General features: G+C 36.8%; 1 protein-coding gene across 1 annotated transcript in view; it reads right to left on the minus strand.

Moving 5' to 3' along the window:
* DCC (DCC netrin 1 receptor) overlaps positions 1-21,375 on the minus strand; it is a 771,692-nt gene that overhangs the window by 219,048 nt on the left and 531,269 nt on the right. Inside the window, exon 13 of the mRNA XM_065889420.1 lies at positions 5,032-5,173. Coding sequence (XP_065745492.1) covers positions 5,032-5,173 — 142 coding nt within the window. The remainder of the gene's footprint in view (positions 1-5,031; positions 5,174-21,375) is intronic.

Raw genomic sequence — 21,375 nt, forward strand, 5'->3', positions numbered from 1 at the left:
TGTTATAAAATTGCTGTGCCATTATTTCAATTTTTCAGTCCATAAAACACCAATGCATGTTTACCACTATATTTATTTTTATATTGGTCATGAAGCATGAGAAAACTCTTAAATTCAGTTCCAAACAACCTTCTCTGAAGAGCACTCAAAAATTAAAAACAGCACTTTAAAATTTAGTTGACTTGGGTTCCCACAATAAAATTGATAGCAGTGATTTAAACTCCTTGTTATAACTCTGAATTACTTTGTTATTGCAGATGTCTCATTATCCTAGTAAAAAAAACACACACAACAAAAAACAACTGCTTAACAAATAGAAGACTGTAAAAAACAATATTTGAGTCTCTACAGCTGAATATTTATACCATCCAAAGGAAACATTCTGGCATTTTCAATTTTCTAACAGCCAAATCAACATATCCATGTACTTTACAGGTATTGAAAACATGGGGGCAAATCCTGTACATTTTAAAGTGCTGAAGATTCAAATAGAAAATCAATTACTTCCGCTTACTACAAAGTGGGTAAGTTACTAAATATATCCTGGGGACAAGTCAAAAACCACAGCCAATCAACCAGTGTGTAGTACTTCCTGATTCCTCAATGCTTTGTAGCCTGAAAGACATTCCCACTACATCTAGGAATGCAACGTGCATTACTAAAGCCAGGACACAGAACTGGGGAGAGGAAGGCAGAGGCTTTGCAAAGCTTGTTTTTAATGTTTTAAGAGTATGAGGCTATCCTCTGGGTTTCTGTAATTCTCTATTTCAAATTAAAAATGAGGCTGCGTGACTTTTTTGCAATACATATGGAGTACAGTTACAAGTATAACTGCTCAGATTATGTTTGCACTCTCAAATTCATTTTATAACAATTGAAATGAAGAAGGAACATTCTGAATAAAGGTTTCAAGTTTGGAGTCCAGATTCCTACAAATCTATAAAGATGGGAAGGGGCATTTGTGCCTCATTTCAATAACAAGCTAATTAATTCATCCTTTCTTTGCTTTTGACTGGAATGATATTAAACCAGAGTGAAGATGGGTTATCCTATGCTGATTAGAAGGGTTAATTGCCACATATATTTCAGAGGAATAAAGATATAGGGCTGGGCTTCCCTGGTGGCGCAGTGGTTGAGAGTCTGCCTGCCGATGTAGGGGACACGGGTTCGTGCCCCGGTCCGGGAAGATCCCACGTGCCGGGGAACGGCTGGTCCCGTGAGCCATGGCCGCTGAGCCTGCACGTCCGGAGCCTGTGCTCCGCAACGGGAGAAGCCACAACAGTGAGAGGCCCGCGTACAGCAAAAAAAAAAAAAAAAAAAAAAGATATAGGGCTGAACTGTTTATTTTTGGATAACTAAAGTTTCATTAGAGGGTATAATTCAAAATGATTGTCCTTGAGAGGAAAAGTAATGAAAGGTGTCTAGTGACTAGAATACAGTATACTTGGAACATCCAAATATAGCCTTTCCTGGAAATATGGTCTTAACAGATATAATTACTTTAGGACCTTGAGATGGAATCATCCTGGATTACTACAGAGTCTATACCCAACGAATGGTGTCTTTATAAGAAGAGAGACGTAGAGACACACAGAGGAAGTGATGCAGGGATGGAGGCAGAGATCTGAGAGATGCATCTATAAGCTAAGGAATGTCAAGGGCTGCCAGCAACCATCAGAGGTTAGAAGACAAACATAGGACATTTTCTCTCAGAGTCTCCAGAAGAAACCAATCCTGCAGACACCTTAATTTCAGATTTCTGGTTTCTCCTGAACTGAAAAAAAAATCTGTTCTTTTAAGCCACCACATTTGTGGTAATTTGTTACGACCCCCCTAGGACTAATATAGCATCTTTGATAGTAAAAAGGCTAAAACTTGCTGCTTTATATAGTTATCTTTTTAAACAATTTTGCTTTTCGTCGAAAGAAAATCCTAAAATTTTTATATTTAGAGAGTCAAAATTTTGGCTAGATTATATTAAGCTGAATGTGTTAAATTCCATTTGGCAAAAAACCCATAAATACTAAACAATTCATATCAGTAAGGTCATTCTTCATTTTTTCTCTTGTCCAGTCCCTTCTTAGTTGTTCAATGGGCATACAGTTAAAGTCAGTGGTAGGAAGTCTTCAATTTTGGTAATCAAAAGTTATAACATCAGAGTCTTGACATTTTATTTGTTTTTCACTGTACATATGCAGTTAAAATGCATATTTTATTGTTACAAAAGTAAGCAATAATCACCATTAATATTTTGATATTTAGAACATATTATTCTAAATATTTTCTTACGGAGTTTTTGGTTTATAAATATGGACTCATGCTTGATACTGATTTAAAACTGAGTTATTCACGTAACATGCTTTAAATATTTAACATGTAATTTAACATGTTTACATTACAGTATTCTCAATAGATATACAGGATTCCTTGATATGATTGTGTCTGAATTTTCTAGTTAACTGCCTACAGTTAGATACTTAGGGTCTTTTTTTTTCTTGTTATTTGCTATTAAAGTAACGGTGCAATGAACATGTTTTTAGTTCAAAACTTTGCAAAAAAATATGTCTGCCGAATTGGAACAAACTCCTAGAAGTTGGAAACTTGACTCATACATTTATGAATACACACACATACATCTGTATATAAAAGAAATCTCCACATTGCTTTCCAGAAAGATTCTAGAAGCTTTCTGTCCCACAAGTAGTATATGAGAGTTCATGTTTCTTTTGTACACCTTCCTAAACAGTGTATCATCATTCATTTTTATCTTTATTACTTTAATCAAAGGAAAATGCTAACTCATTTTTGTTTTAATTTGCATTTCTCTGTTAATGAGATTGAACATTTTATTACACTTGTTGGCTATTTATAGTTCTGTAAATTGAATATCCAGTCCTTAGTTTTTCTATTGGAATGCTCATATTTTAATTATTTTATTAAAAAGTTTATTTTATATTTTTAATATTTTTCATTTGAGAAGGAAAAGCAATGATTAAAAAAAGTTTCAGGACTTCAAACGCCAATATCTACTAAAATACAAGGTTTGGATTAAATTATTCTTAGAGCCTCTTCTTCTATTCAAATATTAACTCTTAGGAATTATACTAAAATTTTTAAAGCAAGATTTTTCAATTTTGGTGATTTATTTTAAAGTAAACTATGTACATGTTGTACCAAATATTCCAGTGAGCAAACATGCCTCACTTCAATATTTTTACCTTCTTCCCATCATTTTATCCAGGAAAAAGACAGGATCTTGGCTTTCCTTAAGCTTTTTAAATGGAATGGTAGAGTGCCGTAAGTTCCGCTTAGATTTAATAATACCTTCCTAGGAGATTTTGTCCTGATATAAAACAAGTAATGTAATTTTTTGGTAATCTATTTTGGAAGCACTCACAATCACGTTAACATTTTATAGGCATAAGAGGCAAAACCTAAAGGGAAAAACCAGCTTTCTATCAAGTCTCATATTGTAGGCTGAGCAAGTAGCTTACATTGTGTGTGTTTTATGATTTCAGATGGAAATTTACTGAGTACCTCATACAGAGAAAGGAATAAATAAGGAGTTACTTTCCTTTATTCTCATCTGCGATGATAGTTATCCATTTTCTGTAAGTTATGATTTTTAATTTGCATGTTCTCATGAAGCCAGTTTATGTGCCGTGACACATATGCTCAACTTGACCCGCCAGTTTTTGCCATGAGCCACTGCTATATGCTTTGCATTCCAAACCCTTAGTTCATGCTCTCTTTGGTACTGTACAGCCCCAAGTGCTGCTGCCACCCTAGACCAAGCCATCACCACATAAAGTGCTGAGGAAAAGGAGAGAATTCCATGTTTGTACATTTACCAGAAGTGCTGGCTTCCCAGGGGGCCGGCAGGAGGTACAAAACAGTGAACAACCTGTTGGTGGGTTAACTTTGACCAACGATAGACAAGAGAGAAACTGCTCACGCTTCCTATCCAGCCATCCTCTGTGGGCCACAGCAGTTAAATTAGCTTCTCTAGTGATATCCTACCAAGGCCAAGCAAGCTCTGGGTTTGTTCTAAACTTGGGGCCAGCTCAATAATATGTCATCATTATTTGATTTATTTTCCTCCCTGGCTCATTTTCCTTGTTCCCTCACTCTTGCTTTCCTGGGCTTGCACCCCAAACGCATTAACTTGAAAGCCTGACTCAGTCTCTGTTTTCCAGGAACTGGACTGACATGTATTAATGGTTCCAAAAGTTAAAGGAATTATATGATTATTAATCTTATAAAATAAAAAAAAAATTATCTAAGTACTACATGGAAACTGGATCCAGTTTTCAGAGAGAATTTTGACCCACTATGAGTTCCACCAACATTGCTATGTAAGTGAATTTACTTCTTTATTTATGGAAAGTAGAATTGTTCTCTTTATTCCCCAAACTACCCCTCTCTCCATTTTCTAACTTCATTCTCACTCCTGGAGTTTGAGGGAACAGGGCTCAAAATGACTTAAACTTGGAACCATTTGATTACACGACTTTTAAATGTTATTAAACAGGGCGTCCCTGGTGGCACAGTGGTTGAGAGTCCGCCTGCCGATACAGGGGACACGGGTTCGTGCCCCGGTCCGGGAAGATCCTACATGCCGCGGAGCGGCTGGACCCGTGAGCCATGGCCGCTGAGCCTGCGCGTGCGGAGTCTGTGCTCCACAACGGGAGAGGCCACAACAGTGAGAGGCCCGTGTACCGCAAAAAAAAAAGTTATTAAACAGTTAAAAAGTATTTGACAACAGAAGTTGTTGAACCAATAATACTAAGAAAATAATATGGATAAAAATTCAATGACATGTTTATTAAGATGATGATCCAGAAGCAAAATATGTAGTGAAAGCACTACAGGGAATATCAAGTTAAAAACGTAAAGGTTATTCTCGTTCAGACCATTACATGCCATTTAACAGGAAAAAAATGGTTAAGTTGTTTACCAGCAAAAAATATTCTGATGCTGAGGCATTTAATTCATCAAAACCTTCCAAGACCCCCCCACGTGAACACTGACCTGTGAACAGGTACCAGAGGTTGTTTGGCTCCAATGTTTCCACCTCACCCCTGCGGGTTGTCTTTCTGTGTCGAATTTTATAGCCGGTAATAAATCCATTTTGTGTTCCTGGTGGAGGAGGCAGCCAGCTTACTTTGATACTCTGTAAAATAATAGACGTAAATTAAAAGATTGGAGAAAGGAAGGACAACAGGATAGGGTCAAAGAATTGTGACCACCTAGAGGGGTGGGATAGGCAGGGTGGGAGGGAGGGAGACGCAAGAGGGAAGAGATACGGGAACATATGTATATGTATAACTGATTCACTTTGTTATAAAGCAGAAACTAACATACCACTGTAAAGCAATTATACTCCAATAAAGATGTAAAAAAAAAAAGAATTGACACAAACATAAGTGCAAATAAGGCAGAGATGCAAGAAGTGTTGGATTACCCCTTAGAACCAAATTAAATCCATTCTTACAACTATATGTCTGATTTTGACAAATTTACACAATTCATTTGGTTGATTACATGCATTATCATCTCTCCTTCGTAAATGCCACTAAAATGACAGTAAAATATTCTAAATGGTATAAACCTATAAGGAATAGATTAATAGGACTCTAATGAATGAGAGAGGTTAACAAATTTTTTGAAGGTGCAAATGAGGAAAAGTGTGACTGAGCCAAAGGAGAGAGATGAAACCTAAGTACCTCCTTAAGAGATATTAATGAAAACAAGGTGATTGGCAGGACTAAATTCAGGGAAGACTAGAAACTGTTACTTCCTAAATACCTTACAAAGCAGGACAGTTATGTTTCTGAGACAGAAGATGGATTGAAAGTCCTATCACATTCTGCAAAACCAGTCTGCTAACACTCCCTGATCTTGGAGTAGCTGGAAGCTTCATTCTCCAGGGATATTGAAACAGAAGCCACAGATTCAGGGACACCAGGCACAGGAGAGAATAGAGATGAGGGCAAGGGTTGTTAAGTCAATGACATAAGACACTCAAGTCTTCTTCCTTCATCTGATACCCAGAGCAATGGCAACCAGGTGTACACTTCCCAGCCAGAATATCAGATAATTGTTCTCTAGACAAAATTTAAGAGAATAAGAGAAAAGAACAGATAGGTTCCTGATCAATCCCCCAACCGTGAGGAGACCACTTTATAACCTCCACTCATGCACTAGAGTTTGCACCTCATAATCACCTTTTTATTACTGCATTTTTATGTAAACTGGTAATTTAAGACTATCAGACATTGAAAACAAAGCCTTCGCCATAACACACAGAGAGAAAAACACATAAGAGCATAATGGCACTTGAAGGAAACAGCATTAGTGTAAGGATAAAGGATCCAAAGAACTGTCATTAATACCCTAATAATCAAAGAGAAGCTACTGCATCCATAAATAGGATAAAATACAAGAAAAATAAAAGATTTTGAAAAAGCTTATGACATGTATAATTTGGTTGCACAAATTAAATATTCAATAGATAGATTAGAAGATAAATTAATAGACACCTTCCAAAATTCATTGGGGGAAAAAAGGTAGTCAAAGGAAATTGGAGAGAAAAGATAAGAAATCAGAGGTTTAGTCCATAATTTTTGACACCCAAATAGTAAGATGAGAGAATGAAGGAACAGGAAAAATAAAACACAGTAAATTAGAAAAAACAAAACAAACCAAAACAAAAAACAAAAAAATCCTCCTCCCCAATAAAAACTTTGTAGAACTGGAAGACTTGAGAGCCCATTCTGAAAGGGATTATGGAATATCTAACATAATAAATGAAAAGAACCACATTAAAGCATATTATGTGAAACACTAGAGCCTCGTGGGGGAGGGACGATCCAAAAGCTTCCAGAATGAAGAAAAAAAAAAAAAACAGAAAAGGGGTACATAAAACATAATCAGGAATAAGAATAACGTCAGATTTCTCAAAAACATTTAATGTTTGAAAACATTTAAACCTAGAATTCCATGTCAAGCCAAATAAATTATGATGTATGAGGAAACTATAACACAAGCATAAGAACATACACTTGCATAAGTATAAGTATAGGGGTATTTCAGATATGAGTGGCCTCAAAGATATCCATCTGTGTACGCTTTATCAGGAGGTTAATGACGGTATGCGCAAGGAATATGAGAGTGCAAACTAAGGAAGAAAAAGATTTGAAATCCAACAGAGATCCAAATCAGAAAGAGAAATATGGAATTCTCGGAAGATAGTGAGGAAAATAGCAATAAGATATAAGATTGGATTTGACAAGACACCAGACTCAAAAAAGTACATACTGCATAATTCCATTGATATGAGAAATTCAAGAATAGATAAAACTAATCTACAGTAATACAAATCAGAAAAGTAGTTGCCTATGGCAACTTCACTGGAGGATTGATTGGATATGGGTACAAAGAGACTTTTTGGGGTAATAAAACTGCATCTTAGTTCATGTCTGTCACGGGTGGATACAATTGTCAAAACACATTGCTATGGGCTGAATTTTGCCCCCTGCCCTCCAAAACCCCAAATTCATATATTGATATCCTAATCCCCAGTACTTCAGAATGTGATTGAGGGCTTTAAAATAGGCAATGAGGGCTTCCCTGGTGGCGCAGTGGTTGAGGGTCCGCCTGCTGATGCAGGGGACACGGGTTCGTGCCCCGGTCCGGGAGGATCCCGAATGCCGCGGCGCGGCTGGGCCCGTGAGCCATGGCCGCTGAGCCTGCGCGTCCGGAGCCTGTGTTCTGCAACGGGAGAGGCCACAGCAGTGAGAGGCCCGCGTACCGCAAAAAAAAAAAAATATATATATATATATATATATGAATAATAATACTTTGATGAAATTTTATATTCATTTTTAAAAAATAAACACACAGAGTTGTTCTTTTGAGAACAGCTGAGAAATAAATGACTGTCAGAAAGAGGCTGAACACAATGTCAAGGAATGGACTTCTGAGCTCTTAGCCCACAACCCAAGGCCACTTTGCCATTGTTTCAATTATGTGGGTATAGCAGAGGCAGAGCAGTGTTCTCCGGGGAGACCGGGTTTTGAGACCCTTCTTCCAGATCTGCTACAAATTAGCTAGCTGTCTACAAATGATTAAATTTCTGTAAAAGGATTTAAGAAATCATCTAAAGGCACAGTTATTTGCTCAGCATTTTAAAACATTTCAAAGAACATGCCAACTCTAGTCAATTCTCATCATTTGCAGTAGTTGTTCTCTGTAAAGGCACTGCAAACACTGAATTTGGGAGTATTGTAATATTGTTCCCGGGGAAAATACAGGTTTAGGCTCTTGTGAGACTTTGGTCACAACATTTTTGTAAACTCATCAATACATCACTTTGTTTTATACATGTTCCTGTTTAAAGGCACCTTACTTAATATCATTGTTGATTCATTAACATTGAACTCATGGCCAACCGTACTATAATGCATGTCTGAATGGACTTTATTTAATATATGTATTTCTCCTTAAGGTACATCACAGTTTTTTTGCACTTAGGAACACGAGACAACACTTGAGCTCTACACTTGGGAACTATTTTAAACAGCAAAATCGCCAACAGAAAGCAAAATAAAAAAGGGGGGGAGGGCAAAAAATGTGGTATTTTATTTGGGCATTTATTTGACCACGAAAGGGACACTTAGTTACAAAATGAGAACTGAAACAAGAAAACAGAGCATCTCCTTGTTCAGCCTCAGCTGCAAACATGTGCTCCTGGAGACTCAAAGTTTTCACTGTTCCACGTGTGCACAAGTCTGCAAATGACTGTAAAGATACTGTGGGTGTTGATTTTGGGACACAAATAAATTTTAGCAGGTCGGTGAATTTGCACATATAGACTCTACAAATAATAAGGACCAAATATAATTATATAATAAACATAGTTTAATAATTTTAGAGGAACTTAGCTAAATAAAATTAGTCTTATTATTTAAGTTGTTAGAATATACTTGAAAGAGTATGGCACTACTGGGATCATTTACTTCACCCCCATTGCCCTTTAAATGTGAGGAGCTAAGTACCACTCTTATTAATACTTGTTAACGCTTTTCTTTGCATTTACTCTAGACCTGGAAATGGTCTAGGCACTGCACATATCTATGTGAGCTATGATTTTACCCTCACAGTGACGCAGTGAGTTAAGTCTGTCTTTATGCCCTTTGTACAATCATGTCAATGGGGACATAGAATGGTTAAGTAACTTGAAACCATGTGGCAGTAAGTGATAGAGGCAGGACATGAACTGAGATAATTCCAGTTTGAAGCTGGCATTCTTTCCTATTTAATGTTGCTTCTCATGGGAGTTCCAAAGGCTGAGAGTCTAATTCATTCAGTTATTATTCATTCAAAATATATTAACTATATCTCTGCCATGCTGCAAGCACTGTCTTTGGGACTACGGAAACACTCAAATGAATCATGGTAGTATATTCATTCTGGCTGGGGAAACAGAGGTGTAAACTCATAATGAAAACAAACTGCTAAATGCTAGAATAGATAATTCCAGAAGATACGGTGGAAATATAATAGAGGGAGAGATTAATTCTGTGTCATGTGGTCAAAAAAGATTTGACAAGGAGCCCATCCTTCAAGTGTGAATAGGACTTCAAGGAGGGGATAAATAAGATATTTAAGACAGAGTAAATATCAAGAGCAAGTTCAAGGTGTCATGACAGTGTGGAGCCTCTTTAAGTAAAGGTCAAGTAATTGCACAGTGGCTACAGTAAATGGGACACGTAGGACAACGTAATGAAAAGGCAGATGGAAAAAAATCAGTATTTTTAGGCCATGCTAAGGAAACACATGGTTAGATCAATGTGCTCATTTAAGAGAGACAAACTAATGAATAAAATAATACACTGTACTCGGCACCCAAAGAATGCACAGCCTTAAATATGCATGCACCCACATGCACGCACACATACATACACCTCATCTCCCCCCTCCACACGTGCACATACATGAACATGCGCGGATGTGTTCTTTGCTCTTAAGTGTTTAGATACTAGTAAAGAAAACCAGATTGAATGACTACCTTATATTTATACTCCCCTACACAATTTATTTTTAGTTTTCAATGCTTCAAGAGAGTCATGGCTGATATTTTCACCATTTTACAATTTTATAAAGGAGGTAATTGAGGCACAGAGTTAAATGAATAGGCAGAAGTCACCTTGTATTATCACAGGGCGATTACCAGACTACTGAGTCTCATGTCCTTTTTATTACTTCATACTAAAATAAATAATCATAGAGCAACTACTTGGAAATTCTGTTCACCTAAATTCTCCTATCAAAATATTCTTTAAACTGAATTTAAGTAATTGGTTGGTTTTTTTTTTTTTGCGGTACGCGGGCCTCTCACTGCTGTGGCCTCTCCCGTTGCGGAGCACAGGCTCCGGATGCGCAGGCTCAGCGGCCATGGCTCACGGGCCCAGCCGCTCCGCGGCATGTGGGATCTTCCCAGACCTGGGCACGAACCCGTGTCCCCTGCATCGGCAGGCGGACTCTCAACCACTGCGCCACCAGGGAAGCCCAAGTAATTAGTTTTTAAAACATCCAATAGGCCTTCCCACTAGTAGCCCTTGACAAATCAAGAAGGGTCATTTTCTAAGGACTACAATCTTGTTTTTTTGAAGACAAATTTGAATTTGAACAGAAAATTTGAAGAAAAATGAAGGTCTTAGACCAAGAGGCAAAACCTTATGAGTTAGTGCTTTGCTGTCACTTTGCTGAGTGGCCTCTCATGTCTTATAAATGGCCTCAATCTCAAGGCACATATTGAAAATGGGAGAATAATTGTGCTTAGTATTTCTACCAAATGATTGTAAATCACTTGATAAGCCTGGAGATTTTAAATGTATTAATGATTACGTGAATACTTAGTTTTTGACAGATAATAATTTTTCTTTATCATATATGAGGACTTCCAGTGATTGCATCAATTATTCCCACATGACCAACACCTTAATATCAATGCCTGGCAGCAATAAATGAATAGAATCAGGTATATGTTCTGCATGCCTGGAGGTAAACCCCTCAATGGTTATTATTCATCTTTGGAAGTAATTTCATCATTTTTATTCATCTTCGTATGTGGGGAGCAGCTAAATTTATTAGCATCTTTTATGGTTGCTCATTGATTTCAAGCAATCAGAAGCAGATTGCAAAGATCATATAGATTCTGTGCTGGTTCTTCTGCAGATGATATGGCGGGATGTCCCAAATTATATTGTACTTTGAAATTAAATGAAAGTGTTCAGTAGCTTTTTCTTATTCAGTGGTATAATGTATCTTATTTTCTCTATGAGACTTATACTGTCAGTGCTCAGTGGCTCAGATTCTATTGCCCATCCCCTCACCAAGCCACCAAAACTGTCACAACCTAGTCTTCATGGGCAAGCCTGGTAATGATTTTTATTAAAAGTACTTAACACGTGTCCTTGACTTTTGAAAAATCAATTCTAGTAGCTGTGACTTGACTTTTGGCCCTTTCATTACTTGAGAGCAAGAAAGTAATCCTTTTCCAGTGTTGCAGTGTTTTATCTTGAATCAAGGATTAATTTCATTTTTTTTTCAGATTTGGCAGAAAACAAGAACTGCAAAACTTAACTTCTCCAAATCCCTCCATCCCCTCTTTGGTTACCACAAAAATGAATCTGTTTAAAAGTAAGCATGGTGGAGGGCAGTTAGGTTTATTGAGAAAGGATCTCGTTGGCCATTATTTCCTAACTGTCTGAGATAACCCTATCCAATTTGGTGATGTGGTATCACCCTTCTCATGGGCTACATTAATCCACTCCTTAATTCTTCCTTCACTCTAGATGTGCATAAATAGTAGCTAAGAAAACCGAAGAAAACATTAATAAGCTCACTACCCCACCCTCACTTTTATTTTCAGAAGTCACGTTTCATAAACTTCTGTTTTCAGTTCCACATATCACATTACACACTTACATCTTGCCTTATTCTCTCTAGGGTGAATTGCAGGGGAAGACCAGCCCCTCTTAATACATTCAGTTACCGTAGTAGAGCGTCTTTTAAAATTTTTTTGCCCCCAATTGAGTAATTATTTATTGAGGATCTGCTTAGTGGGTGAACAACAAAAAGATACATTGTAAACCAAAGTTAATACAAGATTTCAGTCATCAAATGCCTATTTCATGAAGGACACTGTACAAGGGTGGGTATACAGTGATGGGTAAGACAAATTGACAGTTCTTGAGAAGCCCAGTCTGATGAAGGTTAGACAAGGAGTCTGGCCTCAAGGTGGGCCTGGCTAAGAGCACAGATGGATCAAGAGCTCTATTTCTTGGAAATGCGTGTGATACACCAAGGATGATAAAAAGGCCACAAAGCAAGAATTTCTGCTGAGGCTTTGAAAGGTCTAAGTGACAAGTTTGGAATAAGGCCTTAATCACCAGGATACAGTCTAGATTTGAGCTGATAATGAATATCTTTTAGCGTTTTGAGAAGAGGAGTCATACTGATTGAGGACATATATTTTGACACCATACAATCACTAAGCAGCTGATAATGCATTATAATTTTTGAGAGTAAAGTACCATTACTCCTGTTTTACATAAGAGATTAAGAAGCCTGCCTAAGGTCTTATAACTAAAGCGTGACAAAGCCAGGATTTGAACTCCGTTCTATATTAAATCCAAACCCAGAGCTTTTGAGCATTATATTGGAGTGCCTTCAGCAAAGCTGTGGTCTCAGAATCTCCTGGCAGTCTACCATCTACCTTTTTAATAGATTTAATGCCCTGGGAGAGCCTTTTTTTCCCCAGCGGTTTTATCTAGATAGCATTCCCACAGAAGGGAATTGGAAGGCACCATTTGAAAGAACATCCTTGCAGCAAATAAGAACACCTTGGTTGAAACACAGCAGAAATCTAAGGATCCTGACACTTAACTGAAAGTCAGTTTTAGACTCTGCCCCTTATTTCTCTTCTGTATTTATGGGAACTTGTTGAATCTCATGTGAACTTCCTTGAAGAATGAAATATGCTTTCAGTACTCATGAGGCTCTACAGATTTTATTAAAAAGAGCCCATCAGGGGCTTCCCTGGTGGCGCAGTGGTTGAGAGTCTGCCTGCCGATGCAGGGGACACGGGTTCGTGCCCCGGTCTGGGAGGATCCCACATGCCGCGGAGCGGCTGGGCCCGTGAGCCATGGCCGCTGAGCCTGCGCGTCCGGAGCCCGTGCTCTGCAACGGGAGACGCCACAACAGTGAGAGGCCCGCGTGCCACAAAAAAATAAATAAATAAATAAATAAATAAATAAATAAATAAATAAAAAGAGCCCATCAGCACTTCTAAAAAACCTGTTTTCATTGTGTCCCCCACGCATCCCCTTATTTACATTCCCTCTGCCACTGCCCTAATTCAGAACATAATTTACCATCGCCCAGAATACAGCCATAGCTAAGTAATTGACCCTCATGCCTCCAGTGTCACACTGCTCACACCCATGTCAGTCATCTTCCTTATCAGTGAATGAGCTACTAAAGCTCTCTGAGTCCAAGTTTTCTCATATGCATTATGAACTAATAACAGGGCCAACCTCAAAGGCTCGTGGTACAGATTATGAAAGTCAGTGTGAACACGCTTAGAAGTTCCATCAGAGTGCTAGTGCACAATAATCACGCAGTAAATTGTAAATATCAACACTTGACGGGAGGAAAGAGGAAAAGAAAATGAGAGGGCAAGAGAGCAAGAGATTTAGAGATAAAGGAGCAGAGGATAAAGAAAGGCAAAAGGAAACAAGGGTAGGGAGGAGAATCAAGAAATACCATGTACAGTAACCATGTTTAGAATGTGGACTACTTATTCGTGTGCTGACTCAACAATTTTTCTTCTGGAAATCAAAATATTCTTCCATGAATATTTATTGAGAAATTTACTCTGTAAAATATTAGTCAAATTTCTTGTTGTAGCCAATAGAACCTTTAGGTGTGGGTGGTAGAGACTCTGGAAAAGGGTGGAGACTAAAGGAAGGCAGAAAAGTGAAGAGAAGCAATATCTATTTTTGGAGGTAGACTTGACAGCACTTGGTGATTTATTGACTGTCAAGTGTAAAGGAGGAGAAGTCATCAAGAATGACTCCTAGGTTTCTGGCATAAGCAACTTGGTAGATGATAATGCATTTACTGTGATAAAGTTGTCTGCAAAATAATCTACTTTCAAAAAGAGTTCACTGCACCTGCTGGCACCATCAATAATGACAATTCACAGAGGATGTAGAAACAAAGGCTATCCATATTGATAATATTCTAGATAATATTGCGAAAGGCAGTTTTCTAATTTTATTGTTTAGAGTAAATCATATCTTAATAATATCAAAATTATATAATAATATTTAACCTTTGATATGTACCCAAATACTTGGTGAATATTTCAATCAATGCTGAAAATGTCTAATTGAGTTTCAAACTGGAATAGAAATTAATTAATAAAACAGTATTTTAAGCTCTATTATGTACATAATTGTGTGAACAATTTCCACAAAAAGTTTTGCTTTTTTTTTGTAAACCTATATACTTGATGGCTCTAACCAAGTATGGATTTGATAAAATGTCAGTAAGGTATTATAAAGGTGTATAAATTTTTTTCCTGCAGTTATATACTATTCTTGCAGATCTGACATGTTTTTACTTTACTATCATAAAAACTCCGTCTCTTGTGATAAGCAAAGTTAGAAATTTGGGTAGCATACTATAATTGACATTCTTGAGTTCATGTAGGCAACTGTTATCCAAAATGACCTAAAGCCATGTAAGAAAATACTTTGTGTGACACATTTCCAGAGTGAAGTCTGCCAGTACCACATAAAGTTTAAGTTTAATATCTGTGCAATAATAAAAGTATGGTTATATATGAATTGAGTACTACTTGATTTTAAGTAAAATTTTATGAACATGTCTTAAATTCAGGCAAGAACATTGCTTTGTTTTATTGAAAAAGGATAGCTAACCTGTTGTGATCTTATATAATGATGCTGAAATGATACAAACATTTTTTCATCAATAGGTTTATTTAGTTATAAAGTAGTCTACCCTTTATCTCTGCCCTGGTGGTTTCTACTCCTCACAGCTAGTGCCAGTGGGACTGCTATCTTGAAATTAAGCTCTACTTGAACTACTTTGGAAAGTTCCTGTCCCTGATTATGTAATATGCTAAGCCACACTGGGACAAATTTCTCAGGTTGCTCAACTTCAAATAAAATACTGCAAATTCACTTTGACTTGGTCCCAGTTTTAGTAACCAGGTTTCTCTGGTGGGGATGTTGCCATGCTTTTTTGTGAATGTTCCTTTGCCTTGTTAATCTGCTTGGTTCATCCAAGACCTCCATGGCATCTGAGACTGCGTCCTCCAGTGGATAGTGTCTCCTTTTTGAATCTGTCAGAGGTTGGCAGACTTTCCGGACAATATTTACTTGCCTCTCTGAATCTAGGCATGTTATCTGCTTTCATACTCTCAACTGCCCAAACCCACTGGCCTTGTGATTCACCACCTGAAGTGCGTCATCAGCCATTTCTGACACCACCCATCAGGGACAACTGTCATCTACCTTTCTGTTTCTCTGGATACTGTGACCAGTCTTCCTGAAGGAACATCCCTAATCACCTTACTTACTCCTGTTTAGGGACACAACCCTCCTGACACTGGCCCTTAATGCCATACCCATTCATCCCACAGACCTGTCTTCTTCAGGGGTATATAATGGGCACATTCACAAACTATGAGAAAGGTCATCTGGAAAATGCTCCATTTCGTATAAGTTCCATTTTTATATTTCTTAGCTAAGGTAAACTGGGCTATATTTAAATTGACGCTGGGAAACTGACATGCCACCACTTTACTCCTTTCATCAAATTCTGAGAGCTCAACTTTCACAAGCCCAAGGAAAAACGGGGAAGCTTATGACTTATTTAACCTACTTCATTTTAGAAGCACAGGGGCCTTGAACCAGTAAATTAAGGTCAAATATGTTTCCAAATCTTCACTGTGAGATCCCCAATCCATCACTCTCTAAGAAGACAAAGGGTAGCCCATGTATACCGACAATGTAGCAGTCTGGTAGGCTAGTATTTTTCATACTTGCAAAGTAGCTTTTAAAAAATATTTCTTCAGTTATTTAAATAGGAGGCTTAGAGTTCTATTAGAAGAGTGGACAATAGCTTACAGTGGCCTGGAGAGTTTTTCTGAGAGGTGTGAGAGAGTTTTTTTGAGAGGTGTGGCTAGTTCAACACTGGTCCCAAACTTGCATGCCCATTCTGTACAATAAACACTGGTCCTCTCTTTAAGACTTGGCTCCAAATGTTAAATAAAGCTCAAACATCAGGCACAGGTACATGGAACTATACTGGGATCTCCTTAACTCTTATAGCTAGTGCTTAGAAAATCTTATCTGATGTTCTGTCTAGCATGTAGTTTTGAATTGCTGTTTAGAGAAAGAGAGAATAGTGTTCTGCAGAAAAAAGATATTCAAGAAATATAACAAGATGGATGACAGGAAGTATCCTGTTCCACCCTCAGCTATTCACTAATTTGCTACGTGACATTAGGAGTTGTTACCTCACCGCGCCAATTGACATCAGAGGACCTTCCCTATCTACCACCTAGTTGTTGAGAGGTGATCAATGAGAAAGGGCTTAGAAACTTGAAAACACTGCAAAATTCAAAGTTTTACTCTTATTTAAAAATTTTAAGTTTATAATTATACTTATTACTAGCAATAGTAGTGGTAGAATGTACACCTGTTTTGGATTACACAAAAGGGCATTGAAAACCGAGCAATTTTTTAAAGAATTGACTCATCAGTTCACTTTGGACAAACCCTATTGAAGACATAAAAACAAATAAATGAATGAATGGTTCTCAATGAGTCTGAGTTATCTCCAAAAGCACTTCAACTGATCACAGCAACTAGATTACATTTCCCTGGGAAACAACTTTCTTTGCCACTCAAAAACCATTCAGTGGTAAAAAGGTGATTGCTTTATGTTGATTTTACCATATTCTGATGAGTGGCCCAGAGAAAAAGTGCTTTCTCCATTGATTACCAAACCCTTGTTGGAGTTGATTCTCAGGTATGTAACTATGTATGGTCTCAATTTCTGAAAGCAAAATAAAGAAAAATCAATCGTTCCTGTAGGTCAAGGCTTTCCTGGCCAACTGAATAAAATTAACCAAATACTCCTAAACCAACCAACAAATCACCCACAAATGTAAAATAGAGTCCAGCCTAAAGAAAAAGAAGAGAAAAAAAAAAGGAGGTAGAATTGCTGTGTATCTAGCATCTTCTTTTTGTGAACTCCTGAATTTAAAATAGCATTTTTTTCATGTGATAATTTGCTATGTATACCCTAGTAGCCAGGCCTATTCTCTTAGGTCCTAGAAACTGGGAATGTAATTTCTAGGCAGTATTCACATTTCAACAAAATTCCATTACAAAAAAGCAATTTGATTGTTCCCTAGAGTTCATGATAAAGTGATCTTACAAGTAATACATTTCAAAATTTGTCAGTATCAATAGTCTTTATTCTCCAGTCCTAAGTCATTCCCTGGAAGTGAGCTGGATGTTTAGGGAGGCTCATTAACTCTTTCATATCACTAAATCCTTTCTCACACTATTCATGTCTATTCAATAAAGCTACTAAAAGCAATAAAATAGTCTTGATGCAGGAACTAGAGTTCTGAAAGCCAGAACACAGATACATCAGGGGAGTTATCTGTAAAAGTATACCCTTGAAAGGCACAAGAAAATAGACCAATATAATACAGTGCTCACTTATTTCCCATTCCTTTTTTGTTTTAGAATATAGAAACCAGGATACTATTTGAGCAGTAAGTTGAATGGGGTAACTTCAGGATAATTGATTTCACCAGATATTTAAGCACCCTGAGGCAGAGATAAGAATTTAAGTACTGATTTGAGCCTTATGAAAATTCTTTCACGTATGAGATAGAGTGCATTTATCAAGAATCACCAGTAGGAATTCAGGGTATCGCAATAATGCACTCATGCTAAAATGATCAGGATATACTAACTTGGTCTGGAAAGAATGAAACTTAGTTTAAATGTTGTACATTGCTCAATAAAAGAATAAAAACCATACTTTCTCCAACACCATGATTTTTAGAGTAATAAAACCAGAACCTTTAAAATTCTTGTCACAAAAACAATTTCCATCTAATGTATGATGGAAGAAATATGATTGCAAATCAGTCTCACCCTGTATAGAACAAGCCTTTTTTGCTTTTACACATATCAAAGTTTAGACGTGTCCAATATTTAGGGATAAACAGCTGAGTCTGTATTAAATAAAGGAATAAAACCTTAGTATGAAACTTTTTTTTTAAATGCAGATGCAGCTATTTAACAGAGGCATATCTTCAAGCACACTGTCAAATTAGGCCCTAAGTAATTAATCTCTGAAACCAGCAGGCTTTCAATCTCAGAGCAGTCATCTCAAAGACATGACTTACCATGTAATTACATGGGACATTACAATGTACTTATGAGGTCATTTGTTACAATGTACAGTAATTACAGAGTACTTACATAGCTATTTATGTCTTATAAAATGAAGTGAGACTAAATATTTTAATTGTGTTGGAGAAATAAGGGAAAATATTTGAGTTCCACATGTCAGGTGAGATTATAGGTCAGATTCACGTAACTCATATTAACAGCTGGTTGTCTCCAGAATCACAGGTGTTCTGTGGTGCTTTCTTATTGGAAATGAAGGTTTGAGAAATATTCCTTCCAAGGATGAAGTAAGTGGAACTGTTCTCAATTGCAGTCTTCAGGTAATACCAGAAGACAGGTCAATAATATAATTGGCTATTTACAGCTTACACCCAAACCATTAATGTCCAGGTGTCAATAGAGTTGCCAGACTAAAAACAATGAAATACACTATGTTTTCATAAATGACACACCACGCCACTAGATAGAATAATAGCAGTCCTTATGTTTTTCACTTCTGTTACTTTCCATAAATAATAGCATTTGCTTGGATTTTCAGATCCCTTCTTCTCAAATACATAGCCTACACCATTCTCACTTTTTAAAAAAGAGAACTCTTTAAGTTAAAATATCCAAGTTGTGTTTTTTCCAAGTTTCTTTTCCTTATCTCATTCTGTACTTGAAAATTCTTAGGTAGCCTAACAGGTGAATTATGGCAGCAGAAAAAAGAGGTTTCTGTGCTTGTTACATCTGAAACATCACTGATATATGAATAATGAGGAGAGCTGATTTAAAAAATTAAAAATAGTTTTGGACTGTTAATGATCTATTCTCTTTGGATTAATGCCTAAAGTAAATCTTACTATTACTTACATACATTATTATATCAATTTATTCATTAAACATCCTGATTGGCTGCTGTGTTCCAGGCCTGGTACACAAGGGCATATGCGCCTAAAACATTTTCCTTGAAGAGCATGGTCCTTTCCAGAGATAGATTCTATGATGATGTTGATAGACTGGCCTTACTTACTAGATCTACTAAGCTAAACAGACATACTATACTATGGTCTCTTTTTCAGAAAATAAATTCTGGCTTTATATTTAGAGTTTATGCCTTAAAATTAGAATGGTCATTATTTGATGGATCATGACATCATCTTACCCAGACTTCGCTTACTCTGGCTAAGCTGCCTCCCATTCACGCGATTCAATGATTGGAAACTACGAGATAATGTTTTGTTATGATGGTACAGACACAATTCTCCTTTCTATGCTTTAGACTGTTTTGAGAATTTCAACAATCATTTTTCCAAAGGAATAAATGTCAACTCTTTTTTGTCATGTAGATATTCTAACCACCAAATTGCTATAAATATGTGAGCTAATTAATTACTGTGAAGGCTGACCAGCAGGTTGACAGTGCTATCGACCACAGGCTCCTGACAAAACAGGGATTCTATCAGTGTTTAATGACTGCTACATTCCTATATAAGGGTCCCCAAATTTGCCAAATTCGGATACTCAGGACCCACAGAACCATCTGCAGAATGTTTCCTGTTAATATGCAAATAAACCAATGAAAATGCACTGACTCATTCTACAGCCAGTCAGGTCTATTCTGATCTGCTGCAGCAATTTTATTTATACATGCAGAAAGAGCAGGTCCATTTTCCACTAAAGTTCAGAGAAGCTACTCAGAGAGTTGTTGAGAACACAGTCTCAATAACTCATTCCAATTTAAGACCAGTAAGAGGTAGTTTACTTTTGAAAAAAATTATGGGTAACTGTCAATACTTCAATCAGTATTTCAATTAGATATGCAATCATTATGTGTATAATTGATTAACAATTAACAGCACCTGTAGCTGGCTATAATTTTAATTACTCATTACATTATGGCTGATTAGTTAAAATGATGTCTGCATGAGTACTACTGGATTATAAAGAAAATGATAAAACAATTCCAGAATAATTAGTCTATTAGAATTGGGATTAAGACAAATTCAATAAAATATTTCTAAAAATTTTTTACTTTAAACAATGTTAATGGATTTTCCTTAAGCTATACAACATGGAGAGAAGCTGACCAATGATCATTTCAATGTAATTAATCTACCATTTTCCTGGAAGATGAGGAAGTAGTTCAGAATAAGCCATTGTCCATCAGAACAATAGGCATGAGAAAGGAGATCCTAGGTAACAATACAGCCCCATTTCTAATCTGCTTTATAAATATGCATGTTTTAGAAATGGAAAGGTTTTTTGATCTTTTACCACAAATATGTCAGTCTGGTAAATAGACATTTTCATAAGAGATATTAAGTTCTCTTTTTTAGGCACAATGTGAACCTGAAAAATGGTTTCACACACAGTTTTGTAAAAGAGAGAAAATTAGTCTTTAACTACAATACCTTAAAACTAGGCCATAGTAGCAAAACATTCTGGTGTGCAAACTACTATGTGTTTTAATTTTGGTATTCTGAGAAGTTTGTAGTAAATTAGGTACTAGTATTAGAACCAATAATTCTTCCAAATTAAAAAATATATATTCTGCACAGTTTCATATATTACAACAAATTTTTTTGAGGATTTAGGACCTCACACAATTGATTGAGGCATGAGATAAAGTAACTTTTTTACAATGATTTTTGGTATAAATGAAATATTATACAAATGACTGATATTTACTTCTGTTTGAAACTCTTCATTATAAAAATATTCAAACAAATACACATGTAGAATAGTATAAGACACCACTTCACAATCACCAGGATAGCTATGATCAAAAGACAATAACAACAGGGCTTCCCTGGTGGCGCAGTGGTTGCGAGTCTGCCTGCCAATGCAGGGGACACGG

This window comes from Phocoena phocoena, chromosome 13 (genome assembly GCF_963924675.1).
Source record: "Phocoena phocoena chromosome 13, mPhoPho1.1, whole genome shotgun sequence".
NCBI lineage: Eukaryota > Metazoa > Chordata > Mammalia > Artiodactyla > Phocoenidae > Phocoena > Phocoena phocoena.